Source organism: Urocampus carinirostris, chromosome 16, assembly GCF_059441175.1.
Source record: "Urocampus carinirostris isolate Australia breed hairy pipefish chromosome 16, RoL_Ucar_1.0, whole genome shotgun sequence".
Classification (NCBI taxonomy): Eukaryota; Metazoa; Chordata; class Actinopteri; order Syngnathiformes; family Syngnathidae; genus Urocampus; species Urocampus carinirostris.
The window spans coordinates 6,978,124-6,998,539 of record NC_142364.1 but is presented as its reverse complement, the minus strand read 5'-3'; the positions used below and the strand labels follow the sequence as shown (position 1 = coordinate 6,998,539).

At 41.7% G+C, this 20,416-nt stretch overlaps 1 protein-coding gene and 1 non-coding gene across 4 annotated transcripts in view; one reads left to right on the top strand and one right to left on the bottom strand.

The window, feature by feature from the left end:
* The window catches only part of LOC148350100 (nipped-B-like protein B), a 57,770-nt gene extending 46,442 nt beyond the window's left edge, over window positions 1-11,328 (bottom strand). The window contains exons 1-4 of one of the 3 annotated variants that reach the window (XM_088355604.1): window positions 11,204-11,328; window positions 7,125-7,257; window positions 3,739-3,904; window positions 756-856 (exon numbers count right to left, since the gene is read on the bottom strand). In XM_088355604.1, the coding sequence (XP_088211730.1) occupies window positions 756-856; window positions 3,739-3,904; window positions 7,125-7,188 (331 nt within the window). In that variant the 5' untranslated portion in view covers window positions 7,189-7,257; window positions 11,204-11,328. Of the gene's footprint in view, window positions 1-755; window positions 857-3,738; window positions 3,905-7,124; window positions 7,258-10,593; window positions 11,179-11,203 lie in introns of those variants that run through there. The other 2 variants (XM_088355602.1, XM_088355603.1) reach the window with 2 other exon arrangements.
* A 6,348-nt stretch (window positions 11,329-17,676) lies between these two features.
* Window positions 17,677-17,975, top strand: LOC148350099 (signal recognition particle RNA). The gene has a single exon (XR_015847155.1).
* Window positions 17,976-20,416: the final 2,441 nt, after the last annotated feature.

Genomic DNA, 20,416 nt, shown 5'->3' with positions numbered 1-20,416 from the left:
GTTAGGTCACTTAATGACTAATCTCCTCTCCTGGCTTTCGACTCGTTTCTGATCCCGACCACGTTTTTTTGCTCTCCTGTCCCGGCTACTGACCCGTTTTTTTTTTTTTCCGGAAGTGCCACTTCCGCGTTCAGAGCAACCTGCTCCCCGCGACCAGCGATCACCAGATCGAGTGTGCAATCCTTTCCTTTCTTCCCAATGAAACTGAGAGAAACGTAACGCAAGGGGGTCCTGTCTCCTTTCTGGTCCTGATAGATTTACACATATAAACTATAAGCTAATTGATCTGTTTTTAAAGGGACAGTGTGTAATATTTAGTACCTCCTACATTCCAAATAACAAAACACTGATTTGAATACGAGGCAGAAATACATGAACTCTCATACCAATGTTCATTTTCATTAAAAAAATCAGAGGCAGAGAAATTTGAATTTCTTTTACATAGTGGAATTTCGACCTAGAAGTCGCCACACATGTTTGTCTGGTATCTTGCTGCTGTGCTCTGTAGCACTGATTTTGTTCGTATTCAAAAAATACAGTGCGATCCAGTCGTCAAATATTACATACTGGGGCTTTAATGATTTCTCATGCCAGTTAGAAATGAAATTCCCGCTGATCTTTTTTTACAATCTGTCTGCGAGTCACTCAAAAGTATTCAGGAGGGCATCATGTTGTTGACCCTGCATTATTAGACGAATCTATCTTTGGAAAAGCATCCCGTTTCCATGCTAGATTTTAAAACTTCATGGTCTTACTTTTGTCCCGGAAGATTTTGGGGTTCCTGGACACCAGAGCTTGTAGGAGAGCGGGCATGTCACCTTCGGGCTCATCGTTCCCCAAGTTGTCCTTTAGCTCTCTGCGGAGAACACAAAAACATTCAATTTTCTTCTTAAATCTGCGTTCAGGCTCCAGGTCTCTGCACCATACAACCCAGTCGGCACAATCACACTCTCATACAGTCCCCTCTTAACATCCATACTCATACTCTTGTTGTTCATCACTCTCCTCAGAGCACCCAAAACCTTGCTTCCTTGATTCACTCTGTGCAATACCTCGCACTCCATTCCACCAACTGCAGCCACATCACAACCCAAGTACCTAAAGGTTTCCACTTCTTCCAGCACCTGCCCATGCAACCTGATTTCTGACGTCATGCCTGCTCCATCACGTGAACACTTGATCACCTTACCCTTCCCAACATTGACACATAACTTACGCCTATCACATACTCTTTGTCATGGTCGCCGTGGCGACCGGCTGGCCCCGCCCCCTGGGCACCAGCTGAAGCAGATCGCCTAATTTGCGCGTTTGCTTCTTAAGGGTGGGTTGTGGGTATTACGGGTGCTGGTTCATTACATTTTCTGTTCTGTTTTGCTCTGTCCTGTTTTGTTTGAGTAGGAGGAAACCTGTGTTTGCACGTTTTGAGTAAAAGCTTGTTTTGTTAGTATTCCTAGTCTAAGTTCCTGTTTGCCTGTAAGCCTGTTTTGGTTTTGTTTTGTCCTTGAGAGTTGGACGACTTTTATTTTGCTAAATAAAAGTTCTGATCGTCAAAGCAAATGAGTTCTCCCTTCCTGCCTCCTGCCTCCGTTCTGGTCCGGTCTCCTGACACTCTGCCAAACTCCGTTACCAACCTTCTCAATGTTTCCTCAGAATCAGCCACAAGCGCTGTGTCATCTGCAAACAACAACTGACTTACCAGCCACACTGTTCCACTGTTGTCCATCATCTCTACACCTCTGCCAAATACTCTTGCATTTACCTCTCTCACCACACCATCCATGTACACATTAAACAGCCATGGTGACATCACACACCCCTGTCTCACACCAGCCAACACAGGGAACCACTCACTTGTCTCACTCCCTACTCTTACACATGCTCTGCTGTTCATATGAAAACTCTTCAATACTTCCAACAACTTTCCACCCACTCCATACATCACCATCACTTGCCACAACGCCTCTCTATCAACTCTGTCATACGCCTTTTCCAAGTCCATGAAAGCCAAATAATCATCCTTACCTTTTGCAAAATATTTCTCAGACACCTGTCGTACTGCAAACACCTGATCCACACATCCTCTTCCTTTCCTGAAACCACTCTGGAAGGACCATTACCACCTCATTCGTTCTTTCTCTCACTCTCTTAATCAAGACTCTTCCATACAGCTTACCCGGCACAGACCACAAACTGATACCTCTCGAATTGCTACATTCATACTTATCACCTTTACCCTTATACAATGGCACCACACATGCAATATTTTGTATAATGTACAATATTGTGAACTGAAAAATCTGAAGCGATAACTGCTTTGTATTACCAATAAACTGTGATGATTAAAACTGAATGAAAATATAGATTGATATAATTATTTCAGCAATATTATTTTGTATAATGTACAATATTGTTGTGGACTGAAAAATCTTGAAGTGATAACTGATTTGTATTACCAATGAACTGTGATGATTAAAACTGAATGAATATCTAGATTTATGTTACCGTATTTTCCGCACTATAGGGCACACCGGGTTATAGGGCGCACCCCCAAAAAATTGTTTCTGGGCCTATATCTTCCATACATAAGGCGCACCGGATTATAAGGCGCTACAATGGGAACGTCGACAAAACAGTCAGATAGTTCAGGCAAACTTATTACCTCCTTAACATTCCGAAAGCTTGCAAAGAAGCAAATACGTGTTCCAAATATCATTCGGAAGGTTAAAGTCTTGGGATTCAAGAAATGCCAACCATTCCTTAGTTTCTATTTTCTTTTTCGCTCGCAACTTTATTGTGCATTTGACAATAAACACTTGGAATTGAGTTTAATTTAAAAAAGACCCATCACCGAAACATCTAGATCACTCTGAAACAAGATACTGGGAAAATATATAGCCGGAGTAGCTCACCGAAGTCGTTGCGTTCAATAATAATGTGCAACCATGGTCCTCTTATATCCGTAACTGTAGTAAATCCAAGAGAGTAAAATATTTACAAATACAGAATGGTAAAACATGTTTTCTCCGTAGACAACCAAACTTGCTATTCACATTCATCTTTTTCGGCCAATTGCAGGCTTTGTTTTGCCCCTTTAGCCTATGCGAGCCTGTAAATGTTAAAAAGGATCCGCCCCTTTACCTCCGAATAACTTTAGCCAATAGTGATCGATTCAAATGATGATTGACACATTGGCTGGGAAATGAAACGCCGGCATATGTATCCCAGCATACACCGCGGACCACATCGCCTACGAGGAAAAATCTAGTCGGCGGCTGCTTGCCTTTGTTGCGAGACCTTGCGACTTAATATTGATCATATATAAGGCGCACTGTATTATAAGGCGCATGGTGAGTTTTTGAAAAAAATAAAGGCTTTTAGGTGCGCCTTATAGTGCGGAAAATACGGTATATATTTGCCGCCAATTTACAATTTTAACCTCGATAACACTACATTTTGGGGACCCATAGCTCTCTGTTGGGACCCATAGATTTTTGAGCATGCGAGTCCCCGGGACCCATCACTTTTCACAGGTCAAATGAACACTGGATAAGTCTCACCATAGGTAGTAACTCCGGTCAAACTATAATAAAAACTGCGATTTATAGGCTGGAAAATACGGCAATTCCAATCTCACTTCGGAACGAGGAACGGATTATTTATCCCGATTGTATTTGACATTCGATACTCCGCCGCAAACCAGTCATACCGGTCCACTTCTAAACAAAGGGAGATACTCACATGTGTTCTGTGGAAACCTGGTTGAGGCCGTGCGCCAGCTGAGTTACCAGGCTATCGTCGCGGCACACCAGTAGGCTGCTGACCTCTTCAGAGATTCGCCCATTATAGAGCAGACTCTTGGCAGTGGTTGCAGGGAGAGGTGAGGGCAGCGGAAGTTGGTTCAACACTACGAAGGTGACAGAAGATTGAACCAGGGTTTAATTAGGCGGTTGCTTTAAATCTATAGTTTTACAGTAAATGTATTGTATTTTTTAGATGGATTTGGATGGGGGGCAATGTTCCCTGTTATTTTCCTTACGGGTCTGAGCGTTCACACAAAGTCGGTGAGCAACGCTTGAAACAACAGTGAGCAACGGCAATCCCGAGTGTGGCAACTGAGTCATTATCAAACATGTCCAAAACTTGACATCAAGTTACATTTTGCTGAGTTTCCGGCAATGCAAAAAAAAAAACATTTCACTTTTGAATGAATTGACTCATGTATTATTGCAAAGGTTATACGGCCTACAAACGTCATTTGTTTTTCACAACAATTCTTTCACAAGATTTACATTTCTTTCTTTCTTTTGTCGCATACTACTAACATTTTTGGGGGCTTATTTAGTCGGTTGCACGATACAAAACTGTATTTAATCACATTTTTTTAGTGGAAGTACAATGTTGGCAACAAGATTGACTTAGTATAATTGGAAATTATTTGAATGCAACACAAACTTTTTCTTCTTTTTCCCTGTTTTTTTTTTCCATTTTTTTAATCCTTTTTAAAAAAATCTCATTGTTTTTATTTTTTCCGAGCTGTTACTTTTTTCTTTTTGTTCTCTACTTAATTTTTTCCTTTTTTTTCTGGCTTTTTTCTGATTTTTTCCTTCTTTTTTTCTTCCTTTTTTTTCTCAGCTTTACACTCCTTTTTCATTTTGGTATTTTTTTCTTTTTTGTCCTATTCCCCCTTCTTTTAAGTCATTTTGTGCACAATTTTACATAATGTTTGGTCATATAGGGATGAAAGAAGCAAAAACAACCTGAAGAGCCGTTTAGGACCCGAAAAGAGCCGGTTCCTTTTAGTGAGCTGAGCCGAAGAAGCCGGTTCTCGAAAAACACGCACCTTAGAGGGAACATTGCGCTGGATAGATTTTCTTGTGCGCTGAGAATGTGCAGGCAGTGCACGATTACGCACGTGCGCAGCTTAGAGGGAACACTGATGGGTGGTATGATAAGATAAGGGCTGAGAAATTGGAAGACCATTGTGGGGAAAGTACTGATATGAAAGGATACATTCAAACATCATTGGAATACATTTATATAGGGCACACACCGCAAAAATACCACTTTGTCGTGCTTTTTTTCATATGTAGGGCGCACCGGGCTATAAGGCGCATAGAGTTAAAAGAGCTACCGCATTTATTTGTGTATAACCGTTGAGCGTTCTTTTCACTTAAGATATACAGACGCTGCCCTACTTACGAAGGAGATAATTCGTAAGTCTAATTTGTTCGTAAGTTGCTTCAGTGCTATATTTTGTATGGAACGTATGTTCAAGGCTTGTATAAGTAACCTGTATTGTTTTGTACATAAACATTTCATAAAATAATATGCTCTATAAAGTGAAGTTAAACTTACTTTTGGAAGATGAGCTTCAAGAGTTAAGCAACTTCCTCCTCCGTGGTAAAATGTGGCCCAAAAAAAAAGCGATCCAACCATATTCTTAACCGCATCAAACTTTCTTATTCCACTTTCATTTCAAATGAAACGGCTCGTCTCTTCTTTACGCAAACCATATTGAATGGATGCACGAGATATTAAACAATAAAAATGTCAAAGTTCTTAGCGCGCTGGAGATACAGTATAGAATGTTTACACACTAACTAGGAAGAGGAAACCGGAGTGAATGCTGGGTGACCTCTCACAGCGCCACACGCCAATAGCAGCGGAAAGAAGCACTACAGTAATGTCCTGTATTCGGAAAAAGGTGCTCACAATACAAATTATAACTAAGAGCAATGTCCGGATATTTTTCGACATCCCGAAAAAAATGTTCGGATCTATCATTTTTCGTAACTCGAATGTTCGTAAGTAGGGGAGCGTCTGTACATGAGTGCATCGGTTGTTGCTTACCTAAATCGCAAAACATTGAATCCAATGGGAATTGTACCTAGGTAGCTGCGGTGAGAGCGCTGAAACCTAATCACTAGACCACTAGTGGTACAGATGACAAAAGAAAAGGCATTCGTTTTATCTCATTATCCAGCTATTTTTTCCTCACTGTGCCAGAAATTGAGTAAACAGAAAATCATCCCGAAGGATATATTCAAACGCAAAAAATCAAAAAGAGGGAACCAACTCTTTGGTGTATCTAATGATGAATCAAACTGCGTTTATTCATTTTTCAGGACAACTTTGTTTCCTCTGTTATTGCACCAAGTAAAACAGTCTGATAATGATATAAAAGTGAATGCCTTTTCGTGTGTCATCTGTATCCCTAGTGGTCAGGTTTAAACAGTCTTACCACCACGAACCAGGTTTGATTCCATTTGCATTCAATGCTTTGGGATTTTGATCAGCAATGTTTTTAAAATGACCAATCAGAAATCTGGTAGTATACCATGAAACCTATTGTACTATCACACAGGAATAAATATTATATGCAATTCCAATTTTATGGGTAAATTTGGAGCTTTAGGTGAGGCTTATATTCCAGAAAACACTCTACTTCAATTTTTATTTTATTTTACTGTATTGCACATTATTGTTCAAACTGTGATTTAAAGTATTTTAAGATAACAAGTTTGGGGTGTATTTAGATAAATAAAATAGATTTATATTGGTGCTAAAGCATCTATTACTTAACTGGATTTCCTCCACCTGTCATGATTACCGATATGCATCATCTGTGCCCGCTCCTTTGGCGCCAACTGCTCTCTGTCACTGTTTAAACCCACTCCAATCTGTCCCCTTTTGTCAGTCCGTCTGCGAACCTCAGTTAACACTAGGCAAGCCTTTTTCACACCTGACTCCCACCTGTTTTTTGCTCCCGTCTGTCCCCCAGTTTCGACCCGTTTTTGATCCTGACCACGTCTACTCTCCCGTCCCGGCTTTTGACCTCTTTTCGTCCCCGACCACGTCTACTCTCCTTTCCTGGCTACTGACACGTTTTTCCGTCTTTGACACCGACATAGCTCGCTACAAAAGATCCACTTCCGTGTTTGGGATCATAATACGAGAGCGACTTGCTTCCCGCGCTGAGCGAACACCGGATCGTGAGCGCAGCCCTTCCTCTTTCCTTTAATAAAACTTGTGAGAAACGTAACGCAATTGGGTCCTGTTTCTGTTCTGGTCCAGACATGCCCCTAAAGGCCACGTTTAAAAAAAAAAAAAAAAAAGGCACTTACGATCCGTGAGGCTGGCGATTCCGGCGAGAGTAGTGATGGGAACATGAGGCATATCACCATTCATACTGAAGATGAGGTCAAAGTGCAGATTGATATCACCAAGAGACTTCTCGTTCCTCACATCTCCACAATCCTGAGGAGGGGAACACAGTTATTTTGACATTAAATATCACAAGTTCCAAAAAAATATGTCGCTTTCATTTGAGATTTTCAGAAATCTGTGAAAGTTAAGGGCTTTACGGCCGCGCAGTGGTTAGCGCGTGTGCGGCACAGTTCTGAGGTCATGAGATCCAACCTCCTTTGTGGAGTTTGCCTGGTCTCCCCTGTTTCCTCCCTCATTCCAAAAACATGCATGTCAGGTGAATTGGCCGGTCGAAATTGTACCTAGGTCTGAATGAGCGAGTGAATTGTCCCCTGCCCACTGCCCGAAGATAGGTGAGATGGGCTCCAGCACCCCCGCGACCCTACTGAGGATAAGCGGTGCAGATAATGGATGGATGAATGTAAAAGTTAAGTAAAACAGGTTTGTTTTTCCCCTGTGGATTCTGCAAAAGTCATGGCATTGGAAAAGGCATTGTTTCTTCTATTCGATCCATGTAGCATACAAAATGAGAACCATTCATCCATTATCCAATTCTCCTCACTAGGGTGGAAGGGTGTGGTGGAGCCTCTCTGAGCTGTCTTTGACCATAAGGCGGGGTACACCCTTCACTTGGTTGCTAGCCAATTGTTTATAGGCCAGTGATTCCCAACCGAGTTGAAAACTTGTTTGAAAATGTTTCATATTCTATTCCTCTAACTACCTGAAGGTGCAATCAACATATGGACTCACTTGTTAAATCAGCATATTCGAAACGACATAGATGTAACAATGTATCAATATGCACATTCAGTAATAGGAATTAGCATTGCAATGACAGCGACATGTTAACGTTTTATAAGGTTGTTTGCTAAAATGTTACTGAGTGTATTGGGCTATAATACTGTTAATAGCTTGCATGATATATGGGCACAGTAGAGGGCGTACTGGCGTACAGCGTCACAGAATTGTATGCTGGGAGCAAATAGGAGAACTTAACAGAGTGTCATCAACACCGCCGAGAAAATCAGCTGATGCTGTTAACCCAGTTAGCAGGACATTGTCGACAACAATATTAAGGACTCCTATAACCCTGGTCACCTTTAACATGCAGCCACCTGACAGACACTGCAGGCCTTTACGACAGGTCTTCAACACAGCCTAGAAAACCATTGGATGCTCTCTGCCCAGTCAAGGACATGTCCAACTTTATTAAAGACTCCTCTCACAACCGGCACTAATTTTTGACCTACTCTGTGGCAGGTCAATTGAGAACTAAGACTAATAAGCTGGGCAGCACGGCAGTGCAGCGCTTAGCGCGTGTACGGCACAGTTCTGAGGTCAAGAGATCGAACCTCCTGTGTGGAGTTTGCATGTTCTCCCCGTGCTTGCGTGGGTTTCCTCCAGGCACTCCGGTTTCCTCCCACATTCCAAAAACATGCATGTCGGGTTAATCCGCCGGTCCAAATTGTCCCTAGGTGTGAATGAGCGAGCCAATTGTCTGTCACTGTGTGCCCTGTGACTGGCTGGGAACCAGTTCAGGGTGTCCCCTGCCCACTGCCTGAAGACAGCTGGAATGGGCTCCAGCGCCCCCGCGATCCTACTGAGGATAAGCGGTGCAGATAATGAAAGGATGGACTAACAAGCTAATAGACCCATCATCATCAATCCAAGCACACAAGACAGTGAAAACAATATTATGCTTATGTATAATATAATGTATATTTATATTTTGTAATACTTTACTCTTATTTTTGCACAATGTTGCAGCTAGAAGTCACGCCCCTATTTTTATTGCACTATTTTCTGATGAATTGAATTGTCCTTAGGGTCATTAATAACAACGTAGTCGAAATTGAGATTAGACTTGGGGAGGCATTAGCTCAGGAGGTAGAGCGCTCGTCTTGGGATCAAAAGGGCGCAGGTTCGATTCCTGGCTCCTCTGTGTTATATGTCGAAGTGTCCTTGGGCAAGACACTGAATACCTAATGCCACCAATAAGCAGGTGACTCCCTATTGGTGTGTGAGTGTGTGTGAATGGGTAACATTGCACATAGTAAAGTGCTATATAAATGCAGACCATTTACATGGTACACTTATAACTAAGACCATCTAAAAGCACTACTTTGTTATCATATCCTATGCTAATATTCTTTAATTTACTTCTTTGTAAGTACAGTGGAACCTCGGTTTTCGAACGCCTGTCAGTTCGAACAAATCGGAGTCCGACCATAAATTTCGAGAAATTTTGGGGTGGATGTTTCACATCACATTTTTTTACTCCTTTTAATTTTCTCAGGTGCAATTGCACCTCCAATACACTAGGGGACATCCGAGATGAAACAAGTGTGTAGCAAATAGGCCGAGTTACAGAATTTCACCACACCGATGAAGCTGCAGCCACCAGAGTCATCATGACTTTAATGACACTGTCATGAACCACTTCGGAAAAGTGCTAAAAAGAAGGTAGAAGCAAATGTCATTGGATAGATATTTTAAGAGAAAAGAACATCCTGTAGCCGAGTCATCCGTAGCAAAGAGATTTGAACGTGTGAGCACCCCTCAGACAGAAGAGCTCCCCGAAGTTTTTATGGAAGGGGACTCTCCTTCCAAACAATCATTTTCCTTCCTCCTCCATCCCTTTCCACCGTCCACCTGCGCCTTCTGCTGACCACCACAAAGGTCAAAAATCCTATTCATAATTCTTTTCTTTATCCCTTTTTTTTATTTTTACACGTTCATGTTCGCGTAATCTTCCGTACGAAAGATTACGCTAACGCGAACGTACGATTAGCCTGGGTTACATTTATGTTATTTGTGTCTTAAAGGTAAACAAAGGTAAACATTCAGGGTGTTGGAACGGATTAAAACGATTTACATTACTTTTAATAGGAAAAACGATTTCGATGATTGAACAAATCAGGGTTCTCGAACGGCTTATGGTCGAGAACTGAGGTTCCACTGTAATTTATAACGTTTATCCTAGAGTGACATGTTTAATTGGCTGACTCCCTATTGGTGTGTGTGAATGGGTAAGTGTGAAGTACATTGTAAAGCGCTTTGGGAGGTCTTCATTGACTTGAAAAGCGCTATAGAAAAGCAGACCATTTACCATTGTAAACAGTGTGAGCAAAGACAATACAGACAATTGTGTTTATATGTACATTTGTAAATAGGAATTAGCAACGCAATGTCAGGAAGATTATAAAGAAGTTTGTAAAAAAGTGGTACTGTTAAATATTTGATTTAATAATCTATTATTAAGCAAGTATGCATGCACAGTATTACACTTTGTAATAATAGGTTAGTAAACATGTGCGAAAATTAGCTTGTCAAGGAAAAAGTGCATTACAAGGGTGTTATTCCATATTACTGTTATTAACCTTATACCTTCGGTTTCACAGTGTGGAGGCCTTCCAAGCTAGCATGTTAACTTTCACGTCTGGCCCAAGAAGGTGCTGCCATCACAGGCGTTTTCATCCTTCTTATTCGCTCTTCTCGGTCCCGCTTCCATAAAACACCAACTTAAAGCCACGTCGTAAAAGCAATGGTTGTGTTAGTAAGACGAAAATAGGAAGGAACGGTGCTTCGGCGTTAGCTTAGCATGCCCGTGCTAACAACAAAACAAGAAAGGATGGCCAATCCAGCAAACCATGTCTCAAATCCTGTCTTTTGTTACGCCGTCACATTGAGGCTTCCCACCCCCGGAGGGGACGTTTGAAACCCGCCACAGCGCCATGACTTCACCCCGACGCCGCTTGTCAATACGTAACGACGTCGTTATAGCGACTCGAATGGCGTAGGAAACGTATAATACGAGCGGCGCCCGTAAAAGTAAGTCCGGGGTTAGCCGGCTAGCACCAGAGATGTAGCTCTCTTGCTAGCTTGCTAGCCGTAACTTGCGTCTTCCCCCCCGGTGGGAAGCGGCTAGCCCCGCTTTCGCCGCGCGTTTTCTCGGTCGGGGTACGGCGGAGGTGTCGGTGTGGCGACGGGGGTTCACCTCGCTCGCTCGCCGGTGGGCCTTCCTTCAACGTCGCATCTCTCGCGCCCACCTCCTTCGCTAAACCCCGCTGTCTCTTCGCCAGAGGAGGAAGCGTAACCCCGAAGCGACCGCTAGGGAGGTGGAAGAAGAGGAGAGGAGAAGGGTAAGGGGTGGTGGGGGGGACCGACGCAGGGAAATCACTGCCCCCCTGCGACCACCGTGAAGGATGGAGGCCGGATTGGGGAAGGTTTACCTGGAGGAGGTGATGAGAAAGAAGTGGCTCCGCTGGTGGAGGAGAAGGAGGGGAAGGGATGGCAGCTGGAGAGAGGGGGGACTCTCGCTCCCTTTCTGTCCCGCCGTCTAAACAGCTCATCCGGGGGGGTGGGCCGGTGGTGGGCTAGGGAGAAACAGATGGGGCTATCTAACCTCCCACCCCTCAATGTTTTGACACAAGTACTCATTCACTGAGGATTGTTGACATTCTATATCAAAAAGTAGGTGCATTTCATTCATCTCATTAGCTGCACCGCTTATCCTCAGTAGGGTCGCGGGGGTGCTGGAGCCCATCCCAGCAATCATCAGGCAGTGGGCAGGGGACACCCTGAACTGGTTGCTAGCCAATCGCAGGGCACACAGGGACAGACAACTCGCTCGCTCATTCACACCTAGAGACAATTTGAACCGGCCAATCCACTTGAGATGCATGTCTTTGGAATGTGGGAGGAGGACACCCACGCAAGCACGGGGAAAACATACAAACTCCGCACAGGAAGTCCGGTAGCTGGATTTGAACCCACACAGGAGGTTCCCAAGTCCTCAGAACTGTGCCGCACACGCGCTAACCACTGGTCCGCCGTGCTGCTCTCGTTATATCATATATATTGTTAATTAACATTTTGTTGTGAGGTACTGAGTTGCTCGACATGAATGAGGTTTATTATAAAAAAAAGTTCAAAAATGAAGTCGCTTGGACGTTCACTGTAGAAGGAAAAAATACATGCAAAATAATTAAGTAGAAGAATACATTTTCTTATTTAAATTATTCATTCATTTTCTGCATTTAATAATTGTTGGTAATATACTGAGTAAAGGGATATGTCACGGGGACCGGACCAGAACGGAGGCAGGAGGCAGGAAGGGAGAACTAATTTGCGTTAACGGTCAGTACTTTTATTTAGCAAAATAAAAGTCGTCCAACACTTACGGACAAAACAAAACAAAAACAGGCTTACACTCAGAACGGGCAAGTACAGGTTTCCTCCGACTCAAACAAAACAGGACAGAGTAAAACAGAACGGAAAATGCAATGAACCAACAACCCGCAAAACCCACAACCCACCCTTAAAAGCACACACGCAGATTAGATGATCTACTACAGCCGGTGCCCAGGGGCGCAGGACCAGCCGGTCGCCACGGCGACCATGCTGGCCATGACAGGATAACCACAAACCTGTCTTTTTTCATTTTCTCCTTTTATACTTCTTTTTTTCCTTAACTTCTTTATACAACGTAATAATTCGTAATATAATGCATCAAAACAAGTGAGCCGTTTGAGAGCCGGCTCTCTTTAATGAGTTGAGCCGAAAAAGACGGTTCTCTAAAAAGAGACGCACTTCCTTTCACTACATCAAACCGCTCGCTTCGTTTGCAACGAAAACAAACCATACAGAGATAGAGGATACTGCGGCGAACTCTTTTGACTTGATCGATTTACCGTTTCGTCATAGTCGGTGTATACCGGATGGTACCCATTATTGACAAATTTACGTTTTTCCGCACAGATTTTCTCGTACGTCGTACACGTCTTAAAAATGCATAATAAACGTACTTTGTACAGCAAAAATGTACAGGTTGACAGGTATGTTTTAATATGCAATATCCAAAGTTCGGCCCGGGGGCCAGTTACGGCCCGTGATCGAATTTTTACATAAGATGAATACGATGTGGGCCGCCCGTCATGTTGCCCACCATATAAAATGAAGTCATACCGAAAAAGAAATCACCATTTCACCAGATGATGGTAGTAGCCCTTTGGCCACCTTGCCCTTGGCTTTCCGTAAGATTTTTAGCCCAGTCCATTTGGTTGCCATTCCAATTTGTCTCTAAAACAAAGACAAAAACAACGAAATTCTAAAATATCAACGAATGAACCCCCACCTCCACCTCGTATACAGGGGATGTAAATTATTGACAGTAAATAACTTCATTTGGCAATACTTAACAAATATTTCCTGGAAAACAAAACCAAAATGGAATTTGTTATAAATGTGACGACACTGTGATAAATAGATTGACAACTATGTGTTTAAAATGACGCAGAAACCCCTAAGTGAAAGAAATACCTTTTAAATTTATGAATAATATTTACCGTATTTTCCGCACTATAAAGCGCACTTAAAATCAGTTTATTTTTTTTATTTTTTTTAAAAAGCTGACTATGCGCCTTATAATCCGGTGCGCCTTGTATATGGATCAATATTGAGCCGCGACAGGTCTCGCAACTTACGGTAAGCAGCCACCGACTCCATTTTTCGCGTAGAAGAAGAAGTGCGCTGTGCATACTGGGAAATATTAAACAACGATTCTCTTTTATTTGTGCGTTTGTATAAAGACCCTGAAATGGCTCCTATTAAGAGACACGCTTACAACGCAGAGTTTAAACTCAAGGCGATCGGTCACGCAGTAGAACACGGAAATAGAGCAGCAGCGAGAGAGTTTAACATTAATGAATCGATGGTGCGGAAGTGGAGGAAGCATGAGGATGAGCTGTTTACGTTTTACATTTTACAGTTATTATGTTGTTGCTTTGTTATTGTTTTGCACTTGTTATTGTTTTTGCACATTACGAGTGTCACTATATTGCGATTGCACTAACGTTTAATTTACCATAACAGTATCAGAGGTTTTTTTGCGTGTTGACTAAATGGAGGAAAAGTAAAATGTTATGCCTTGCTGTTGTTCAAAGATGTTAAAGATGTGTCACGAAAATGCTTTACCTCAGAGAAAATAATAAAACAGCTGTTTATTCATTTTGGGAGTGATCGGAGTTGTGGAAAGCTTGTTTGTTATCTATTAATAAAGTTTGACTGATCTATCTGACTGTTTTGTTGACATTTCCTTTAGCGCGGCACCATCTAATGGTTGCATAACGTAACTACAGCCTCTACTGTGGCGCCTTATAATGCGGTGCGCCTTATGTATGGAAAAAGTTTTAAAATATATCATTCTTTGAAGGTGCGCCTTATAACACGGTGCGCCTTATAGTGCGGAAAATACGGTATTCATTATTTCTTTTTTATAAAAATTATGTTTTAAAACGGAAAATAACACTAGCTCATTCTACAAGAGTTCTGCAAAGATATTAAGCTCTGGCTGACTCCATTTTTCCCACCACATTGTCTAGAGACGTTCAGACTTATTATACAGAACAAGAACGACAAAAATGCAATACATTTTATTCTATGTACAGCAAAGAATTGTATCCACGAAAAAATATCGAAAATGTAAACCGGTTTTTGGGATTTTGTCTGCAAATTTCTGTTTTTTTTTTGTTTTCATAAAAACTTCAAATCTACAATCTCCAGAAGATACTTAAGTAATATACTGATCCCAAGAGCCAAGAAGAAATCAGACGGTTCCAGAGGGTTCTCCATTCAGGCCCCGGTGAATGACCTATATTTCCTGCTGACGATATCTGAGTATTATTTGTTATTGCAACATCTGTATCAGCCTGGTCATCCTCATGTGCGGTCCCTTCTTAAGGTGTCTTCATTTTCCTCATCTTAAGGTTTTTGAGCTTTTCCTTGCCCTCATGTCGGTTTTAGATCAGGGGAGGGTGTCATAATAGTCTGTGGTTTGCAATAATCTGTGGTCTGTGCAGCCCTTTGAGACCCTTTGTGATTAAGGGCGTCACAATTAAACATGATCTTGACGTGACATGTCTTCCGTAATCCAGCGTTGTAAAGTTTCCCAAAATGTTTCCCATCCGTGGCCACATTTTCTAAAAACACTTGATTGAACAAACACAGAAACATTTTTATACAAACATCTTACCACAGCGTACGATTTGAATGCATCGATTACGCAAAAACCAATTGAAATATTAAGAGTCTAGTCAAGTTACGTTTTTTTGAATAGCCCTAAATCACAAGAAGTGTCAAAGGTCTTAACAGACCACAGCACTGATGTGAATCACCTGTGCCCGCTCCTTTGGCGCTATCTGCCTCGGACTCTGATTGGCTCCCTGTCCCTATTGAAACCCACTCCTATCCGTCTCCTTTGGTCAGTCCGTCTGCAAATCTCTGTTTTTACACAGCAAGGCTTTTTTCGACCCGTTTTTTTTTGCTCCTGTTTGTCTCCCGCTATGACTGTTTTTGATTCCGACCCCGTCTGCTCTCCCGTCCCGGCTTACGACTCGTTCCCGACCACGACTTGCTCTCCCAGTCTTGGCTACCGACCCGTTTTCCGCCCCTGACACTGCCATCGCTCGTTACGGAAGATCCACTTCCGTGTTTGGATCACAAGTCGAGCATGAGAGCAAACACCGGATCGTGGGCGCACCCCTTCCTCGTTCCTTCAATAAAACTTGTGGTAAACGTTACGCGAGTGGGTCCTGTTCCCGTTCTGGTCCTGATATCAAGCCCTCTGAGTGCAGTCATCACTAGGGCGGTCGCCCTTATTTTTTTTTTGACCATTCAATTGCTTTTCTTGACTAAAATTTGCGATATTTGTAATATTAAGCTCATATTCTTATTGTAGCATACAATGCAGAGGGAGAAAATTGACAATATATTTATCAATCGGGATTATTTGTGTGACAATTAATCATATCTAGAAATTCCTAATCGTGCCATCAATAAAGAAAAAAAAATATATATATTTTTAAAAACAGTAAAATAAAAACATGCCAGGGGGGGCCTTATGATTCTGGGAAAGCTTGATGGATAACATGTAATGTTTCACTTTACATTGGAAGGCAAAGAAGGATTTTTATCTACTACTTAATATGCATTTGTGAATAGAATTGTCATAAAATTGTCTTGTCACAGTCTTGTTCCACGGACAGACCCAGGAGATCATTTCTTCCTCATGCAATGAGGCTCTTTAACTCCACCCGGGGGGGTAAAAGCCCACATTAAACCCCATCCCCACATTTGCATTACCCTATTTTTTATTACAGTGTGTATTTTACATAGCACTATTTAAATACTCTATATCAACACGTTATATTGGGTATTTTTGTATTCTATATCTTTTATTTTATTTTTCAACAAAAGGATACTGCTGGAAGTGTGAATTTCCCTAAAGGGATGAATCTATCTATCTATCTATCTATCTATCTATCTATCCATCTATTTATCTATCAATCTATCTATCCAAAAGCTTTCCTTTGTCTTTAACTTGCATGTTTCTGAGTCATATATGCTAAGTACGATGTATTTACAAAGTAATTGGAATCCTTTGTCAATCTTATTAGCAATAAAATGACACATTTCAGACCAGAATTTTTTCACCTAAATGTACATTTAACCTCAATATCATTTTAGCGGGGTAAAACCTGGGAATTATTTTTCTCTCACTTTGTTTCTTAGTAAATAGTAGTTGGATGCCCGTCAACCTGTACGTTTTTGCCGTACAAAGTACGTTTATTCTGCATTTTAAGACGTGTACGACATACAAGAAAATCTGTAAATGATGGGTACCATTCGGTATACACCGACTATGGCGAAACGGCAAATCAATCAAGTCAAACGATTTCGCCGCGGTAGCCTCTATCTCGGTATCGTTGTTTTCGTTGCAAACGAAACGAGCGGTTTAATGCTACTGTGCGCATGCATCTGCCGCCTCGAATTTCATGTGGTAGTCATGTAGTGAAAGGAAGTCCGTCTCTTTTTAGAGAGCAGGCTTTTTCGGCTCAACTCATTAAAGAGAGCTGGCTCTCAAACGGCTCATTGAATAACGAATTATTATGTTGTAAAAAGAAGTTAAGAAAAAGAGGAAGTATAAAAGGGGAAAATGAAAAAAGACAGGTTTGTGGTTATCCCTTGAATCAGTATATTACCAACAATAATTTAATGCAGAAAATGAATTCATAATTTGAATAAGAAAATGAATTCTATTTGCATGTATTTTTTCTTCTACAGTGAGCGTCCAAGCGACTTCATTTTTGAACTTTTTATATAATAAACCTCATTCATGTCTAGCAACTCAGGATCTTACAAGAAAATGTTAATTCACAATATATATGATACAAGGAAACACATGTACAATATAACATGTTAAACGACATGAATAAACAAGTTTGGTGTGATATTATTTTGTACTTTGTAAGGGAAAATATGACAGTTTGTCCTGAAGCGCGACAGGTATGTATTATATTTTTACACATAAGTTGCCACGCGATGGAGCTAGAAAGCGCTTCCGGTTGATGACGTCACACCCTACGTCATCGTAATGGAGGACAAAACTCCAATGCGGTGTGAAGAAGCTATGCCGGGTGCGGTGGCGCGCGCCTGTAATCCAAGCTACCGGGAGGCTGAGGCTGGCGGATCGTTTGAGCTCAGGAGCTCTGAGCTTCAGCGGATTATGTCGATCGGGTGTCCGCACTAAGCTCGGTATCGATATGGTGCTCCTGGGGGATCCCGGGACCACCAGGTCGCCTAAGGAGGGGTGCATCGGCCCAGGTCGGAAACGGAGCAGGTCAAAACCCCCGTGCCGCTCAGTAGTGGGATCGCGCCTGTGAATAGACGCTGTAGTGCAGCCTGAGCAATATAGCGAGACCCAGTCTTTTTTATTCAATCGAATAAAATACTTTTTTTTTTACAATAATTTAAGATCTTTATTTTAGGCGAATTCCAAAACAATACGGTACTATTTGCAGAAATACTCGGCGCGGCAGACCCTCTACCGGAGAAAAGTAGAACTACGTGCTGAATCCTCAACAAAGGGCAAAGAAAAATCATTTGTTTGATTTGAATGAAATGCAAAAAAATCCACAAACTATCCTTTACAAATAAATATGTATATGGGATTACTTACAGTAATGCTCGGCGCGCCAGTACCCTCTACCGGAGAAAAGTAGAACTACATGCTGAATCCTCAACAAAAGGCAAAGAAAAATCATTCGTTTGATTTTTATTAAATGCATAAAAAAACACAAACTATCGTTTACAAATTAATATGAATATGGAATTACTTACAGAGGTAACCGGCGCGGCAGTACCCTCTACCGGAGGAAAGTAAAACTACATTAAGCATGCTGAATCTTCATCAACTACATAGAAATAAGATTAAAGGGTAAAAAAAATCATTCATTTCAAGGATTACAAATTAATATGAATATGGAATTACTTACAGAAGTATTTGGTGCAGCAGTACTCTCTACTGGATAAAAGTAGAACTACATCAGGCACGCTAAATCTCTAAACAAATACCTGGAATAGTCAAGTCATGTTTATTTGTGACGCCCTTAATCACAAAGAGTCTCAAAGGGCTGCACAGACCACAGACTATTATGACACCATCCCCTGATCTAAAACCTACATAAGGGCAAGGGAAAACTCAAAAACCTCAAGTCAAGTCATATTTATTTGTGATACCCTTAATCACAAGGAGTCTCAAAGGGCTGCACAAACCACAAAGCGCCGGATCATAAAGGACAGGGGTTGGGGACCTTTAAGACTCAAAGAGCCATGAAAGCAAAATATTTAGATTTTATTTTGTGAGCCACACAGAAAAAAGACAAATTTCAACGTAACCAACAAACCCAATCTCCAAGTCAAGTCAAGTCATTTTTATTTGTCACGCCCTTAATCACAAAGAGTCTTAAAGGGCTGCACACGTTATTCCACAGACTATTATTTCGGACTATTATGACACCATCCCCTGATCTAAAACCTACATGAGGGCAAGGAAAAACTTAAAAACCTCAACATGAGGAAAATGAAAAAAAAACCTTGAGAAGAGACCGCACGTGAATACAATAAAATTAACTGGACAATATTATTTAGCGTCTCTTAGTGCCTCCCAAAAATAATACATTTAAAAGATAACAATATTAATTCCAATCCAAAGCGAAAAAAATCCATAAACTGTCGTTTCCAAAATAAAATTAAAATGGACTTACTAACTGAAATACTCGGTGCAGCAGTACTCTCTACCGGACAAAGGTAGAACTAAATTCAGAACTTCTCAACAAAGACTGAAAACATGTTCATAAAATTCACAGGAAAGTGTGTATTATTCAGCGTCTCCTAGTGGCCCAAAACAATAATTAATTTAAGAGATAACAATATAGATTCAAATCAAAAGCAAACAAATCCATAAACTATCATTTCCAAATTAATATCAATAAGGAATTACTTACAGAAATAGTAGGTGCCGCGTCACCCTCTACCGGACAAAAGTAGAACTACACAAAGAACGCTGAATCTCAAGCAACTTCATACGACAGAAAACTAGATACAATTAAAGGGACATTGTGTATTATCTAGCGTCTCCTAGTGGCCCACTACCTCATTTTATGGAGCCAACAAAACAATACTGAGAGGAGCACAAGAGAAAATGAGCAAACAATGACCTGCAGTTTTAAATATGTCCACTGGATGTCACCAAAGGCAACACTCGCAAGTAGTCAAACGAATATTGTGATATATTCACAATCTATATTTCAATTTTCGACTCTTTAGTCGATGAATTGATCAAAAGTGTAGAATACATGTGTGAAACGCATGGCCAACAGGCCAAATGTGGTCCACCACATCATTTTCTGTGGCCATTGAGACAGTCTTGAGAAGCACAAAAGAAAAGGAGAAGGATCCCAGGCCTCTAGTTCCTGCTTCAGTGGCAAAAAGGCGCATTAGCCGCAACCTGGTTTGTTGTAATGGCAGCAAGGAGAAAGCCCCTCGGCCGCGCCTGCTTCCTACCTCAGCGGCCAGGAGAAGGATCCCAGGCCTCTAGTTCCCGCCTCGGTGGCAAAAAGGCACATTGGCGGCACCCTGGTTTTTTGTTTTTGCAGCAAGGAGAAAACCCCTCGGCTGCGCCTGGTTCCTACCTCAGCGGCCAGGAGTGGGATCCCAAGCCTCTAGTTCCTGCCTCGGTGGCAAAAAGGGGCATTGGCGGCACCCTGGTTTCTTGTTTTAGCAGCGAGGGGCAATAACCCTTACCTGTTTAGATGCTGCTGCCTCCAACAATTGTTTTCTCCTCATCGGGGCTGTCCGGTATCAAGCCGTT